This window comes from Salvelinus alpinus, chromosome 1 (genome assembly GCF_045679555.1).
Source record: "Salvelinus alpinus chromosome 1, SLU_Salpinus.1, whole genome shotgun sequence".
In the NCBI taxonomy this organism is placed as follows: Eukaryota; Metazoa; Chordata; class Actinopteri; order Salmoniformes; family Salmonidae; genus Salvelinus; species Salvelinus alpinus.
Window position 1 is genome coordinate 14,372,406 of NC_092086.1, and position 17,098 is coordinate 14,389,503.

General features: G+C 42.1%; 1 protein-coding gene across 1 annotated transcript; it reads right to left on the minus strand.

Moving 5' to 3' along the window:
- Nucleotides 1–8,593: 8,593 nt before the first annotated feature.
- On the minus strand, nucleotides 8,594–9,306 carry LOC139570204 (uncharacterized). Its single transcript, XM_071391870.1, has one exon. The coding sequence runs from the start codon at nucleotides 9,301–9,303 to the stop codon at nucleotides 8,638–8,640; it is 666 nt and encodes a 221-aa protein (XP_071247971.1). The 5' UTR covers nucleotides 9,304–9,306; the 3' UTR covers nucleotides 8,594–8,637.
- Between the last annotated feature and the right edge of the window lie 7,792 nt (nucleotides 9,307–17,098).

A 17,098-nucleotide genomic window follows, 5' to 3' on the forward strand; every position in this document is an offset into this window, starting at 1 on the left:
TTAGAGGTACTAAAGGAGTTACTAGACTGGTCACCAATCAGACCTGTTAGAGGTGTTAAAGGAGTTACTAGACTGGTCACCAATCAGACCTGTTAGAGCTGTTAAAGGAGTTACTAGACTGGTCACCAATCAGACCTGTTAGAGGTGTTAAAGGAGTTACTAGACTGGTCACCAATCAGACCTGTTAGAGCTGTTAAAGGAGTTACTAGACTGGTCACCAATCAGACCTGTTAGAGCTGATAAAGGAGTTACTAGACTGGTCACCAATCAGACCTGTTAGAGCTGTTAAAGGAGTTACTAGACTGGTCACCAATCAGACCTGTTAGAGCTGTTAAATGAGTTACTAGACTGGTCACCAATCAGACCTGTTAGAGCTGTTAAAGGAGTTACTAGACTGGTCACCAATCAGACCTGTTAGAGCTGTTAAAGGAGTTACTAGACTGGTCACCAATCAGACCTGTTAGAGCTGTTAAAGGAGTTACTAGACTGGTCACCAATCAGACCTGTTAGAGGTGTTAAATGAGTTACTAGACTGGTCACCAATCAGACCTGTTAGAGATGTTAAAGGAGTTACTAGACTGGTCACCAATCAGACCTGTTAGAGGTACTAAAGGAGTTACTAGACTGGTCACCAATCAGACCTGTTAGAGGTGTTAAAGGAGTTACTAGACTGGTCACCAATCAGACCTGTTAGAGCTGTTAAAGGAGTTACTAGACTGGTCACCAATCAGACTTGTTAGAGTTGTTAAATGAGTTACTAGACTGGTCACCAATCAGACCTGTTAGAGCTGTTAAAGGAGTTACTAGACTGGTCACCAATCAGACCTGTTAGAGCTGTTAAAGGAGTTACTAGACTGGTCACCAATCAGACCTGTTAGAGCTGTTAAAGGAGTTACTAGACTGGTCACCAATCAGACCTGTTAGAGGTGTTAAATGAGTTACTAGACTGGTCACCAATCAGACCTGTTAGAGGTGTTAAAGGAGTTACTAGACTGGTCACCAATCAGACCTGTTAGAGGTGTTAAATGAGTTACTAGACTGGTCACCAATCAGACCTGTTAGAGGTGTTAAAGGAGTTACTAGACTGGTCACCAATCATACCTGTTAGAGGTGTTAAAGGAGTTACTAGACTGGTCACCAATCAGACCTGTTAGAGGTGGTAAAGGAGTTACTAGACTGGTCACCAATCAGACCTGTTAGAGGTGGTAAAGGAGTTACTAGACTGGTCACCAATCAGACCTGTTAGAGGTGTTAAATGAGTTACTAGACTGGTCACCAATCAGACCTGTTAGAGCTGATAAATGAGTTACTAGATTGGTCACCAATCAGACCTGTTAGAGGTGTTAAATGAGTTACTAGACTGGTCACCAATCAGACCTGTTAGAGGTGTTAAAGGAGTTACTAGACTGGTCACCAATCAGACCTGTTAGAGGTGTTAAAGGAGTTACTAGACTGGTCACCAATCAGACCTGTTAGAGGTGATAAAGGAGTTACTAGACTGGTCACCAATCAGACCTGTTAGAGGTGTTAAAGGAGTTACTAGACTGGTCACCAATCAGACCTGTTAGAGGTGATAAAGGAGTTACTAGACTGGTCACCAATCAGACCTGTTAGAGCTGTTAAATGAGTTACTAGACTGGTCACCAATCAGACCTGTTAGAGCTGTTAAATGAGTTACTAGACTGGTCACCAATCAGACCTGTTAGAGGTGTTAAAGGAGTTACTAGACTGGTCACCAATCAAACCTGTTAGAGATGTTAAAGGGGTTACTAGACTGGTCACCAATCAGACCTGTTAGAGGTGGTAAAGGAGTTACTAGACTGGTGTCACGTTCCTGACCTATTTTCTGTTGTTTTGTATGTGTTAGTCGGTCAGGGCGTGAGTGTGGGTGGGCATTTCTATGTTTTGTGTTTCTATGTTTAGGTCTGGTAATCAGCCTTATATGGTTCTCAATCAGAGACAGGTGTTTTACGTTTTCCTCTGATTGAGAACCATATATAGGTTGGCTGTTCACACTGTTTGTTTGTGGGTGATTGTCTTCCGTGTCTGTGTCTGCGCACCACACGGGACTGTTTGGCCGTTCGTTTCGTTTATTGTAGTCTGTTCCTGTTCGTGAGTTCTGCGTGTTTTATGTAAGTTCCATGATCAGGTCTGTCTACGTTGTTTGTTTGTCATTTTGTATAAGTCAAGTATAGTTTCGTGTCAGTCTTCGTCTTTTCAATAAATTCATTATGTCAACATACCTCGCTGCGTATTGGTCCACCGATCCTTCTCTCCTCTCCTCGTCCGAGGAGGAGGAAGACGACAGGCGTTACAACTGGTCACCAATCAGACCTGTTAGAGGTACTAAAGGAGTTACTAGACTGGTCACCAATCAGACCTGTTAGAGGTGTTAAAGGGGTTACTAGACTGGTCACCAATCAGACCTGTTAGAGGTGATAAAGGAGTTACTAGACTGGTCACCAATCAGACCTGTTAGAGGTGATAAAGGAGTTACTAGACTGGTCACCAATCAGACCTGTTTTAAGGTGATAAAGGAGTTACTAGACTGGTCACCAATCAGACCTGTTAGAGGTACTAAAGGAGTTACTAGACTGGTCACCAATCAGACCTGTTAGAGGTGCTAAAGGAGTTACTAGACTGGTCACCAAGCAGACCTGTTAGAGGTGGTAAAGGGGTTACTAGACTGGTCACCAATCAGACCTGTTAGAGGTGTTAAAGGAGTTACTAGACTGGTCACCAAGCAGACCTGTTAGAGGTGCTAAAGGAGTTACTAGACTGGTCACCAAGCAGACCTGTTAGAGGTGTTAAATGAGTTACTAGACTGGTCACCAAGCAGACCTGTTAGAGGTGCTAAAGGAGTTACTAGACTGGTCACCAAGCAGACCTGTTAGAGGTGTTAAATGAGTTCCTAGACTGGTCACCAATCAGACCTGTTAGAGGTGTTAAAGGAGTTACTAGACTGGTCACCAATCAGACCTGTTAGAGGTGGTAGAGGAGTTACTAGACTGGTCACCAATCAGACACAACATTAAGGTAAAACAGAGACTTAAACAAGATCAAATATATGATCATCTCAAAATGCAGACAGGTTGTGTGAACTGGTTCCAACTCCAAACTATGAACTGTACATGTTTGTAACACCTAAAGAGATTGTGTACAGATTAGTGCAAAAAGAGGTATGGAATAACCAAAGAGTTTATTGAATTCCTTCATTATGTACAGTTGAAGTCAGAAGTTTACATTCACTTAGGTTCAACCACTCCACAAATTTCTGGTTAACAAACTATAGTTTTGGCAAGTCGGTTAGGACATCTACTTTGTGCATGACACAAGTCATTTTTACAACAATTGTTTACAGACAGATTATTTCACTTATTACTGTATCACAATTCCAGTGTGTCAGAAGTTTACATACAGTAAGTTGATTGTGCCTTTAAACAGCTTGGAAAATTCCAGAAAATGATGTCATGACATTTGAAGCTTCTGATAGGCTAATTGACATAACTTGAGTCAATTGGAGGTGTACCTATGGATGTATTTCAAGGCCTACCTTCAAACTCAGTGCCTCTTTGCTTGACATCATGGGAAAATCTAAAGAAATCAGCCAAGACCTTAGAAAAAGATTGTAGACCTCCACAAGTCTGGTTCATCCTTGGGAGCAATTTCCAAACACCTGAAGGTACCACATTCATCTGTACAAAAAATAGAACACAAGTATAAACACCATGGGACCACGCAGCCGTCATACCGCTCAGGAAGGAGACGCGTTCTGTCTCCTAGAGATGAACGTACTTTGGTGCGAAATGTGCAAATCAATCATAGAACAACAGCAAAGGACCTTGTGATGATGCTGGAGGAAACAGGTACAAAAGTATCTATATCCACAGTAAAATGAGTCCTATATCAACATAACCTGAAGGGCTGCTCAGTAAGGAAGAAGCCACTGCTCCAAAACTGCCATAAAAAAGCCAGACTACGGTTTGCAACTGCACATGGGGACAAAGTGTAATAAAATAATGACTATCGTTATGTTTGGAGGAAAAAGGGGGATGCTTGCAAGCCGAAGAACACCATCCCACCTGTGAAGCACGGGGGTGGCAGCATCATGTTGTGGGGGTGCTTTGCTGCAGGAGGGACTGGTGCACTTCACAAAATAGATGGAAACATGAGGAATGAAAATTATGTGGATATATTGAAGCAACATCTCAAGACATTAGTCAGGATGGTAAAGCTTGGGTTTAAATGTATTTGGCTAAGGTGTATGTAAACTTCTGACTTCAACTGTAAATGTCTTCAATAAGATCCTTGCTATAACCTGATTCTGAGGGTTGTTAAGGGGAATATCTTTCTCAGTAAAACACCTGTTGTTAAGGGGAATATCTGTTCTCAGTAAAACACCTGTTGTTAAGGGGAATATCTGTTCTCAGTAAAACACCTGTTGTTAAGGGGAATATGTGTTCTATCTGATACAATGCAAGGTGAGTGCTGACTGAACCCACCTTTATAGTATTTTGAGTCCCAAATGGCACCCTATAGGCCTATAGGGAATAGGGTGCCATTCAGGATGTACCCTTTATAAATACACAGCTGAATACTGGGTAACACAACATACTAACTGTAAGGCCAGCAGCCTCAACAACTCTCTCATCAGTTGAATACTGGTAGTATAACACAACATACTAACTGTAAGGCCAGCAGCCTCAACAACTCTCTCATCAGTTGAATACTGGTAGTATAACACAACATACTAACTGTAAGGCCAGCAGCCTCAACAACTCTCTCATCAGTTGAATACTGGTAGGATAACACAACATACTAACTGTAAGGCCAGCAGCCTCAACAACTCTCTCAACAGTTGAATACTGGTAGTATAACACAACATACTAACTGTAAGGCCAGCAGCCTCAACAACTCTCTCATCAGTTGAATACTGGTAGTATAACACAACATACTAACTGTAAGGCCAGCAGCCTCAACAACTCTCTCATCAGTTGAATACTGGTAGTATAACACAACATACTAACTGTAAGGCCAGCAGCCTCAACAACTCTCTCATCAGTTGAATACTGGTAGGATAACACAACATACTAAGTGTAAGGCCAGCAGCCTCAACAACTCTCTCAACAGTTGAATACTGGTAGTATAACACAACATACTAACTTGTAAGGCCAGCAGCCTCAACAACTCTCTCATCACCGTCTCTCTTCTCATATAAAGAGTCAAAATCCCCAGGAATTAGTTTGGTACTGTATTATAGCAATGTGTATATTTTTATGTTATATTTAAACCATTTCTTCCTTTGAGAACACTTCTACACCTCTTCTGACTTGAAACTTGAACTGTCTCCTGTTTATATTATCTGTCAAGGTCTATTTATTAATATCCTGTTACTGCTGTTTCTACTTAACAGATATAAATAAAGGCTGTCAATAACACTGAAACAAAGCAGTGGTGTTGTTCCCTCATGTCCCCCTCACACATAATACTGCCTGGATTACACCACATAATACTGTCTGGATTACACCACATAGTACTGGCTGGATTACACCACATAATACTGTCTGGATTACACCACATAATACTGCCTGGATTACACCACATAATACTGCCTGGATTACACCACATAGTACTGCCTGGATTACACCACATAATACTGTCTGGATTACACCACATAATACTGCCTGGATTACACCACATAGTACTGCCTGGATTACACCACATAGAACTGCCTGGATTACACCACATAATACTGCCTGGATTACACCACATAGTACTGCCAGGATTACACCACATAATACTGTCTGGATTACACCACAAAGAACTGCCTGGATTACACTACATAGTACTGCCTGGATTACACCACATAATACTGCCTGGATTACACCACATAATACTGCCTGGATTACACCACATAGAACTGCCTGGATTACACCACATAGAACTGCCTGGATTACACTACATAGTACTGTGTGGATTACACTACATAGTACTGCCTGGATTACACCACATAGTACTGCCTGGATTACACCACATAATACTGCCTGGATTACACCACATAGTACTGCCTGGATTACACCACATAGTACTGCCTGGATTACACCACATAGTACTGCCTGGATTACACCACATAATACTGCCTGGATTACACCACATAATACTGTCTGGATTACACCACATAGTACTGCCTGGATTACACCACATAGAACTGCCTGGATTACACCACATAGTACTGCCTGGATTACACCACATAGTACTGCCTGGATTACACCACATAATACTGCCTGGATTACACCACATAGTACTGCCTGGATTACACCACATAATACTGCCTGGATTATACCACATAATACTGCCTGGATTACACCACATAATACTGCCTGGATTACACCACATAATACTGCCTGGATTACACCACATAGTACTGCCTGGATTACACCACATAATACTGCCTGGATTACACCACATAATACTGCCTGGATTACACCACATAGCATAGGGAGGCTGTATCAACGTGAACTGATGTGTGTCAGTGTCTTTATACCTTTATGTTGCAAAGCTAAATAGACATTTCTGTTTATTTTCTTTTTATTGTTATTGTCGAAACTATGAGGAGAATCACAGAATAAACATTTAATTTAAACTGAAAGATGTGTGTTGTTTAATGGCGCTGGTTGGTGTTCTATGTGTTTCTACATGATCTTCTCACTCCACCTGGTGGCCACAGATGGAACAGCACTCCAGACTGACGGAAGAGGAGAAAGAGATGGAGAGTGATGGAGAAAAACAAAGAGACACCTTACAGTCATGTACATTCTCAGTTCTCGTCTCTCTTCTAGGACCCATTTTACGTGTCTATTTTAAATCCTTCGTAAATCCACTCCACAATGGCCTATCAACTTGAAACTGTTTAGGGTCATCAAAGACATTACCATGATGAACCATGTTCAGTTTGGCATTAATATCTTAAAAAGTAAAACATTTATTTTTTGACTATGTAACGCTAATCCTTAAAATAATAATTTAAAATAGACATCTCATGGACTAAAAGTCAGATTCACTCCAAAAGTGGTCTTTGGACTCATCACAATAGTCCCTAAAGAGGACTCATCACAATAGTCCCTAAAGAGGTCTCATCACAATGGTGCCTAAAGAGGACTCATCACAATGGTGCCTAAAGAGGACTCATCACAATAGTCCCTAAAGAGGTCTCATCACAATGGTGCCTAAAGAGGACTCATCACAATGGTGCCTAAAGAGGACTCATCACAATAGTCCCTAAAGAGGACTCATCACAATAGTCCCTAAAGAGGACTCATCACAATAGTCCCTAAAGAGGACTCATCACAATAGTCCCTAAAGAGGACTCATCACAATAGTCCCTAAAGAGGACTCATCACAATAGTCCCTAAAGAGGACTCATCACAATAGTCCCTAAAGAGGACTCATCACAATAGTCCCTAAAGAGGACTCATCACAATAGTCCCTAAAGAGGACTCATCACAATAGTCCCTAAAGAGGTTGTTGTTGTCCTGATATCTCTAAAAACAAGGAAACAAATCATTATTTACATACGTAACACTAATGCTCAAAACCATCTGGAATCATCTTCTACTTTATGAACAATACATCAGATTCACTTCTGATTTTTGTCTTTAATAGTTTTGAGAAAAAATAGTTGCTACATTCAAATATGGCCGCACTCTACCTATAGACGCATGTTAGCACACATGCTAATGCTAAAACATAATTTAAACATTTACTCATGAACCATAGATCAGATTGACTCTAGATTTGGTATATAGACTTGGTAGACTGGTATATAGATTTGGTATATAGACTTGGTAGATAGACTCAATGAATTAGCCTCTAAAGAATTTGAGAATGATTAATTGTTGCATTCGTTGTCGGCCACTAGATGAAATGTTCTTACGTAGTTGATTTGCAAATCCAATCAGCTTTCCACATTGATTTAATGTCATCACATTTATGTTTTGGGTTGAAGTGAAGAGGAAACTACATTGATTACAACCAGGGAAGGTGAAAAATGTCAAAATACAACAACAAAAAATAACATAAAGATCAATCTTTGAAAAATAAACTACCAAATACTTGTATTTTGAAGTGTATTTAATTAAAATGCATGTATTTTGTATTTTAAAACACAGAAGTACATTATCCAGTAGCAGGCCCCAACAGCAACAACCCTCTCAGTAATGGTAACAGAAACAGTTGACTTGCTCTGACTGTGATACAGTATGTTGCTGTTTATCTGCCTTTAATGCACTGAAGTCACTCTGGATAAGAGTGTCTGATAAATGACCAAATCTATTAGTGAAAATGAACATACCAAAATGAAATGCAATGTGCTAGAACAAGAAACTAAAAGGTTCCCCCCTTCAGGGTCCCCAGGACCAGGACCTAAGGACACGGATCTACAGTATGGTACAGTAGCTTTCCCAGAAGCCTGGTTACAGTATGGTACAGTAGCTTTCCCAGAAGCCTGGTTACAGTATGGTTACAGTATGGTACAATTGCTTTCCCAGAAGCCTGGTTACAGTATGGTACAGTAGCTTTCCCAGAAGCCTGGTTACAGTATGGTTACAGTATGGTACAATTGCTTTCCCAGTAGCCTGGTTACAGTATGGTACAGTAGCTATCCCAGAATCCTGGTGCAGCTCTGGGTGCAGCTCTGGGTGCAGCTCTGGGTGCAGCTCTGGATCCACCTTCCATATCAATCTTGATATCCCCAGACTCCCTGGGGGCGATGCCCTGATGCATAATTACATTTTTCTCATGGGTGGAATAGCCCGCCTCTTTCAGGAAGATCTCCAATGATTGGCCACGTATGGTCATGAGCAACCCCCTGCTGATGCGATTGGTGTTGACCGGGTCGAAGTTACTCAGGTCCTCGTGCTGGGTCACATAGACCTTATCCACTGTCATGTCTGGACGCATACTGATGATGAGGCGGTCCATGTTGCTGTCATCTTTGTCACCAGTGTTGTACTTCCTGACATATTTAGGCAAGGATTTAGATGCTGGGAGGTGGAGGTTGCCCACCTCATAGAACGGTTTGCCAACATAAGGAAGCAGCTTCTCACTGTTCATGAAGTAATGGAAACCAAAGCGTTCTTCTTTGGGGTCGTAATTTGCAACCATCTGGTTGTCATTTTTGATGGCGATGTAATCGTTGGCGAACCAGAAAATGAGCTTGAGTCCGTGCCGGGGTGAGGGACGACCAAACCTTGAAGCTCTCAGCTCCTCCATATTGTTCAATGCCTGAACCTGAACCTGAACCATGGTACCACTGGAGGAGGGAGAGAGAGAGGGAGAGGGAGGGGGAGAGAGAGGGAGAGGGAGGGGGAGAGAGAGGGAGAGAGAGGGAGAGAGAGAGAAAACAGACAGCATTAAACAATACAGTTCATGGTGATAAAGTTAAGTTACCTTCCATATACAGTATACGCCTCTGCTAAGAGGTCTGGACCTTTATGGCGTTGGAGTGCACTAATGTGTCTGTTCCCTACATCACTACACTGGCAAAAGTGTTACAGGCTGTTTAATTTTATTTTTATATTTCGAGGTTGGATGTTAGCATGTAGAACGCACCAATTGGTGTCACCTCGTTAGTCAGTTTGTGTTACACCTGTGCTGGCTTGTCCATCTCGTTAATTAGAAGGTGCTTCACCTGTGCTGGCCCAGGTTATATTTAAGAGTGGCTGGCCCAGGTGATATTTAAGAGTGGCTGGCCCAGGTGATATTTAAGAGTGGCTGGCCCAGGTGATATTTAAGAGTGGCTGGCCCAGGTGATATTTAAGAGTGGCTGGCCCAGGTGATATTTAAGAGTGGCTGGCCCAGGTGATATTTAAGAGTGGCTGGCCCAGGTGATATTTAAGAGTGGCTGGCCCAGGTGATATTTAAGAGTGGCTGGCCCAGGTGATATTTAAGAGTGGCTGGCCCAGGTGCTATTTAAGAGTGGCTGGCCAAGTGCTTCAGTTGTCTTGATAGATGTGGAGGGTTAGCACTGTTGGATTCTGGGTTAAACGTGGATTAGAGACATGATAGATCAGAAGTAATATTATAGTTTCTGAGGGGGGAAAGAGACTGGTTGTTACATCAGTAATACTATAGTATCTGGGGGGGGATAGAGACGGGTTGTTACATCAGTAATACTATAGTACCTGAGGGGGGATAGAGACTGGTTGTTACATCAGTAAAACTATAGTATCTGAGGGGGGATAGAGACTGGTTGTTACATCAGTAATACTATAGTATCTGAGGGGGGATAGAGACTGGTTGTTACATCAGTAATACTATAGTATCTGAGGGGGGATAGAGACTGGTTGTTACATCAGTAATACTATAGTATCTGAGGGGGGATAGAGACTGGTTGTTACATCAGTAATACTATAGTATCTGAGGGGGGATAGAGACTGGTTGTTACATCAGTAATACTATAGTATCTGAGGGGGGAAGAGACTGGTTGTTACATCAGTAATACTATAGTATCTGAGGGGGGATAGAGACTGGTTGTTACATCAGTAATACTATAGTATCTGAGGGGTGATAGAGACTGGTTGTTACATCAGTAATACTATAGTATCTGAGGGGGGATAGAGACTGGTTGTTACATCAGTAATACTATAGTATCTGAGGGGGGATAGAGACTGGTTGTTACATCAGTAATACTATAGTATCTGAGGGGGGATAGAGACTGGTTGTTACATCAGTAATACTATAGTATCTGAGGGGGGATAGAGACTGGTTGTTACATCAGTAATACTATAGTATCTGAGGGGGGAAGAGACTGGTTGTTACATCAGTAATACTATAGTATCTGAGGGGGGAAAGAGACTGGTTGTTACATCAGTAATACTATAGTATCTGAGGGGGGAAAGAGACTGGTTTTTACATCAGTAATACTATAGTATCTGAGGGGGGATAGAGACTGGTTGTTACATCAGTAATACTATAGTATCTGGGGGGGGGATAGAGACTGGTTGTTACATCAGTAATACTATAGTATCTGAGGGGGGATAGAGACTGGTTGTTACATCAGTAATACTATAGTATCTGAGGGGGGATAGAGACTGGTTGTTACATCAGTAATACTATAGTATCTGAGGGGGGATAGAGACTGGTTGTTACATCAGTCATACTATAGTATCTGAGGGGGGATAGAGACTGGTTGTTACATCAGTAATACTATAGTATCTGAGGGGGGAAAGAGACTGGTTGTTACATCAGTAATACTATAGTATCTGAGGGGGGATAGAGACTGGTTGTTAAATCAGTAATACTATAGTATCTGAGGGGGGATAGAGACTGGTTGTTACATCAGTAATACTATAGTATCTGAGGGGGGATAGAGACTGGTTGTTACATCAGTAATACTATAGTATCTGAGGGGGGATAGAGACTGGTTGTTACATCAGTAATACTATAGTATCTGAGGGGGGAAGAGACTGGTTGTCACATCAGTAATACTATAGTATCTGAGGGGGGATAGAGACTGGTTGTTACATCAGTAATACTATAGTATCTGAGGGGGGATAGAGACTGGTTGTTACATCAGTAATACTATAGTATCTGAGGGGGGACAGAGACTGGTTGTTACATCAGTAATACTATAGTATCTGAGGGGGGGTAGAGACTGGTTGAAATAATACTATAGTATCTGAGGGGGGATAGAGACTGGTTGTTACATCAGTAATACTATAGTATCTGAGGGGGGAAAGAGACTGGTTGTTACATCAGTAATACTATAGTATCTGAGGGGGGAAAGAGACGGGTTGTTACATCAGTAATACTATAGTATCTGAGGGGGGAAAGAGACTGGTTGTTACATCAGTAATACTATAGTATCTGAGGGGGGAAAGAGACTGGTTTTTACATCAAAAGTTAATGGTTATCTGTAGGAATGTGTTGGGTGGATGAGAGGAAGTCACAGGAGTGCTATAGGTTATATGGGTGGAGTGCTTTGGTTTAGACATCAAGGGGGTTGAGGTCAGGTCACCTTAATAACCTGTTTGGGCTGCAGGGGCAGTATTGAGTAGCTCTGATAAAAGGTGCCCATTTCAAACGGCCTCGTACTCAATTCTTGCTCGTACAATATGCATATTATTATTACTATTGGATAGAAAACACTCTCTAGTTTCTAAAACCGTTTGAATTATATCTGTGAGTAAAACAGAACTCATTTGGCAGCAAACTTCCTGACCCGGAAGTGGAAAGTCTGAAAACGATGCTCTGTTCTAGGGCCTGCCTACAAATGGGCATGATACGTATTAGTATACATGCACGTCATACACCTTCCACTAGATGTCAAGAGGCAGTGAGAGAAGAAATGGAGTGTTTATCTTGGTCTGAGGTGGAATAAATCCTCTTGGAATGACGTGTCACCCATTTCCTGTTTTCTGGAAAGCGCGAGGATGGATAATGCTATATTGTATTTTCACTGTAATGAATCGGAAATATTGGCTGGAATCACAAGATGCCTGTCTTTCATTTGCTGTACACCATGTATTTTTCAGAAATGTTTTATGATGAGTATTTAGGTATTTGACGTTGGTGTCTGTAATTACTCTGGCTGCTTCGGTGCTATTTCTGACGGTAGCTGTGATGGTAGCTGCAATGTAAAACTGATTTATACCTCAAATATGCAGATTTTTCGAACAAAACATAGATTTATTGTGTAACATGTTATAGGACTGTCATCTGATGAAGTTGTTTCTTGGTTAGATCTTGGTTAGTTATGTTGGTTTTGTGCATGCTACCTGTGCTGTGAAAAATGTCTGTGCTTTTTTCTATTTGGAGGTGAGCTAACATAAATATACGTGGTGTTTTCCCTGTAAAACATTTAAAAAATCGGACATGTTGGCTGGATTCACAAGATGTGTATCTTTCATTAGCTGTATTGTATTTGAATTTCGCGCCCTGCACTTGAAGTGGCTGTTGTCATAAGTGTACCGGCAACGCCCTGCAGCCATAAGAAGTTGGGAGATGGAACGGTTTATTACTCTGTCACTTCGCCTTCCTGTCGAACCATAAAAGATGTAAGGATTGGAGAGAAGGAGGAGTGCATACATTGGAGTATAAATATTTGTGGTGGTGGAAACATGTTTTGTCTGAATGCAGCTGTATTGACCATTTGGGAAGAATTAAACCTGGTTAAGATTTCCTTGTTGAGTCAATTAGAACTGAACCTTGATAGATGTGGAGGGTTAACTCCTCTAGTTGTCCTGAGAGATGTGGAGGGTTAACTCCTCTAATTGTCTTGGTAGATGTGGAGGGTTAACTCCTCTAGTTGTCTTGGTAGATGTGGAGGGTTAACTCCTCTAGTTGTCTTGGTAGATGTGGAGGGTTAACTCCTCTAGTTGTCTTGATAGATGTGAAGGGTTAACTCCTCTAGTTGTCTTGAGAGATGTGGAGGGTTAACTCCTTTAGTTGTCTTGATAGTTGTGAAGGGTTAACTCCTCTAGTTGTCTTGAGAGATGTGGAGGGTTAACTCCTTTAGTTGTCTTGGTAGATGTGGAGGGTTAACTCCTCTAGTTGTCTTGATAGATGTGGAGGGTTAACTCCTCTAGTTGTCTTGGTAGATGTGGAGGGTTAACTACCTTTAGTTGTCCGGAGAGATTTGGAGGTTTAACTCCTTTAGTTGTCTTGGTAGATATGGAGGTTTAACTCCTTTAGTTGTCTTGATAAATGTGGAGGGTTAACCCCTTTAGTTTTCTTGGTAGATGTGGAGGGTTAACTCCTTTAGTTGTCTTGATAGATGTGGAGGGTTAACTCCTGCAGTTGTCTTGATAGATGTGGAGGGTTAACTCCTTTAGTTGTCTTGATAGATGTGGAGGGTTAACTCCTTCAGTTGTCATGGTAGATGTGGAGGTTTAACTCCTTTAGTTGTCTTGATAGATGTGGAGGGTTAACTCCTCTAGTTGTCTTGATAGATGTGGAGGGTTAACACCTGCAGTTGTCTTGATAGATGTGGAGGGTTAACTCCTCTAGTTGTCTTGAGAGATGTGGAGGGTTAACACCTTTAGTTGTCTTGATAGATGTGGAGGGTTAACTCCTTTAGTTGTCATGGTAGATGTGGAGGGTTAACTCCTCTAGTTGTCTTGGTAGATGTGGAGGGTTAAATCCTCTAGTTGTCTTGATAGATGTGGAGGGTTAACACCTGCAGTTGTCTTGATAGATGTGGAGGGTTAACTCCTCTAGTTGTCTTGATAGATGTGGAGGGTTAACTCCTCTAGTTGTCTTGAGAGATGTGGAGGGTTAACTCCTCTAGTTGTCCGGAGAGATTTGGAGGTTTAACTCCTTTAGTTGTCTTGGTAGATATGGAGGTTTAACTCCTTTAGTTGTCTTGATAGATGTGGAGGGTTAACCCCTTTAGTTTTCTTGATAGATGTGGAGGGTTAACCCCTTTAGTTTTCTTGATAGATGTGGAGGGTTAACCCCTTTAGTTGTCTTGGTAGATGTGGAGGGTTAACTCCTTTAGTTGTCTTGATAGATGTGGAGGGTTAACTCCTTTAGTTGTCATGGTAGATGTGGAGGGTTAACTCCTCTAGTTGTCTTGGTAGATGTGGAGGGTTAAATCCTCTAGTTGTCTTGATAGATGTGGAGGGTTAACACCTGCAGTTGTCTTGATAGATGTGGAGGGTTAACTCCTCTAGTTGTCTTGATAGATGTGGAGGGTTAACTCCTCTAGTTGTCTTGAGAGATGTGGAGGGTTAACTCCTCTAGTTGTCTGGAGAGATTTGGAGGTTTAACTCCTTTAGTTGTCTTGGTAGATATGGAGGTTTAACTCCTTTAGTTGTCTTGATAGATGTGGAGGGTTAACCCCTTTAGTTTTCTTGATAGATGTGGAGGGTTAACCCCTTTAGTTGTCTTGGTAGATGTGGAGGGTTAACTCCTTTAGTTGTCTTGATAGATGTGGAGGGTTAACTCCTGCAGTTGTCTTGATAGATGTGGAGGGTTAACTCCTTTAGTTGTCTTGATAGATGTGGAGGGTTAACTCCTTCAGTTGTCATGGTAGATGTGGAGGTTTAACTCCTTTAGTTGTCTTGATAGATGTGGAGGGTTCACTCCTCTAGTTGTCTTGGTAGATGTGGAGGGTTAAATCCTCTAGTTGTCTTGATAGATGTGGAGGGTTAACACCTGCAGTTGTCTTGATAGATGTGGAGGGTTAACTCCTCTAGTTGTCTTGATAGATGTGGAGGGTTAACTCCTCTAGTTGTCTTGAGAGATGTGGAGGGTTAACTCCTCTAGTTGTGGTTAACTTCATGTCTTTAATTTTGGTGTGTGTTTTCATTTTGTTTGCCTGTTCTTGGTGAATGTAGTGGGTCTCATGGTGGAAGTCTTTTTGGTTCCAGTTGTTGTTGCTAGTCAGCGTTCAGTGGACACCATGAGTGTCTCTCAGAACCCCTCCTAAAACCCCAGCGGTGTCGTTTTGGTTGCTGTCAATGACTCTTAGTTCCTCCTTCTGTTTCAGTGACATTTTTGGTTTTCCTGCTGTGGAACGTGACAATAGGACATCAAATAGAAAGGAGGACCAAGGCACTCTTCATATCATTATTTAAAATGCCTTAATTTGTATAGCATGTTCAATAGAAACAAAGTTTTAAAAAGCCGACGAAATCAAATCCCTGACGGAGGCCATACTCCCTGACGAAGGCCATACTCCCTGACGGAGGCCATACTCCCTGACGGAGGCCATACTCCCTGACGAAGGCCATACTCCCTGACGGAGGCCATACTCCCTGACGGAGGCCATACTCCCTGACGAAGGCCATACTCCCTGACGGAGGTCATACTCCCTGACGAAGACAATACTCCCTGACGAAGGCCATACTCCCTGACGAAGGCCATACTCCCTGACGGAGGCCATACTCCCTGACGGAGGCCATACTCCCTGACGAAGGCCATACTCCCTGACGAAGGCCATACTCCCTGACGAAGGCCATACTCCCTGACGAAGGCCATACTCCCTGACGAAGGCCATACTCCCTGACGAAGGCCATACTCTCTGACGAAGGCCATACTCCCTGACGAAGGCCATACTCCCTGACGAAGGCCATACTCCCTGACGAAGGCCATACTCCCTGACGAAGGCCATACTCCCTGACGAAGGCCATACTCCCTGACGAAGGCCATGCAGCCGAAACACGTCGGATTTTTAAAACTTTGTTTCTATTGAACAGGCCATACAAATCAGGCATTTTAATTAATGATATGAAGAGTGCCTTGGTCCTCCTTTCTATTTTATGACCAATTCCCCACTTTTACCAAAGAGCACCTTTTGTCTACCAAAATGTACTATTGTGTACCTTAGTAGCGCTTCCCTTCCTCCTCTTTCTACTAGTGACAGTAGGACAGTTGTTATCGTTGGCCTAAAACAACTGTGGTAACCTAGTAACGTGAGCCCTCTTGACGATTATCATGAAACGTCATCAACATGAACAGCCCAGCAGGTTTGAGCACATTTTCACTTACAGTGGGGCAAAAAAGTATTTAGTCAGCCACCAATTGTGCAAGTTCTCCCACTTAAAAAGATGAGAGAGGCCTGTAATTTTCATCATAGGTACACTTCAACTATGACAGACACAATGAGAGAGAAAAAATTCCAGAAAATCACATTGTAGAATTTTTTATGAATTTATTTGCAAATTATGGTGGAAAATAAGTATTTGGTCAATAACAAAAGTTTATCTCAATACTTTGTTATATACCCTTTGTTGGCAATGACAGAGGTCAAACGTTTTCTATAAGTCTTCACAAGGTTTTCACACACTGTTGCTGGTATTTTGGCCCATTCCTCCATACAGATCTCCTCTAGAGCAGTGATGTTTTGGGGCTGTTGCTGGGCAACACGGACTTTCAACTCCCTCCAAAGATGTTCTATGGGGTTGAGATCTGGAGACTGGCTAGGCCACTCCAGGACCTTGAAATGCTTCTTACGAAGCCACTCCTTCGTTGCCCGGGCGGTGTGTTTGGGATCATTGTCATGCTGAAAGACCCAGCCACGTTTTATCTTCAATGCCCTTGCTGATGGAAGGGGGTTTTCACTCAAAATCTCACGATACATGGCCCCATTCATTCT

Excerpts from the sequence above, each read along its gene's own strand:
- LOC139570204 (XM_071391870.1), bottom strand. The coding sequence starts at position 9,303 with ATGGTTCAGGTTCAGGTTCAGGCATTGAACAATATGGAGGAGCTGAGA.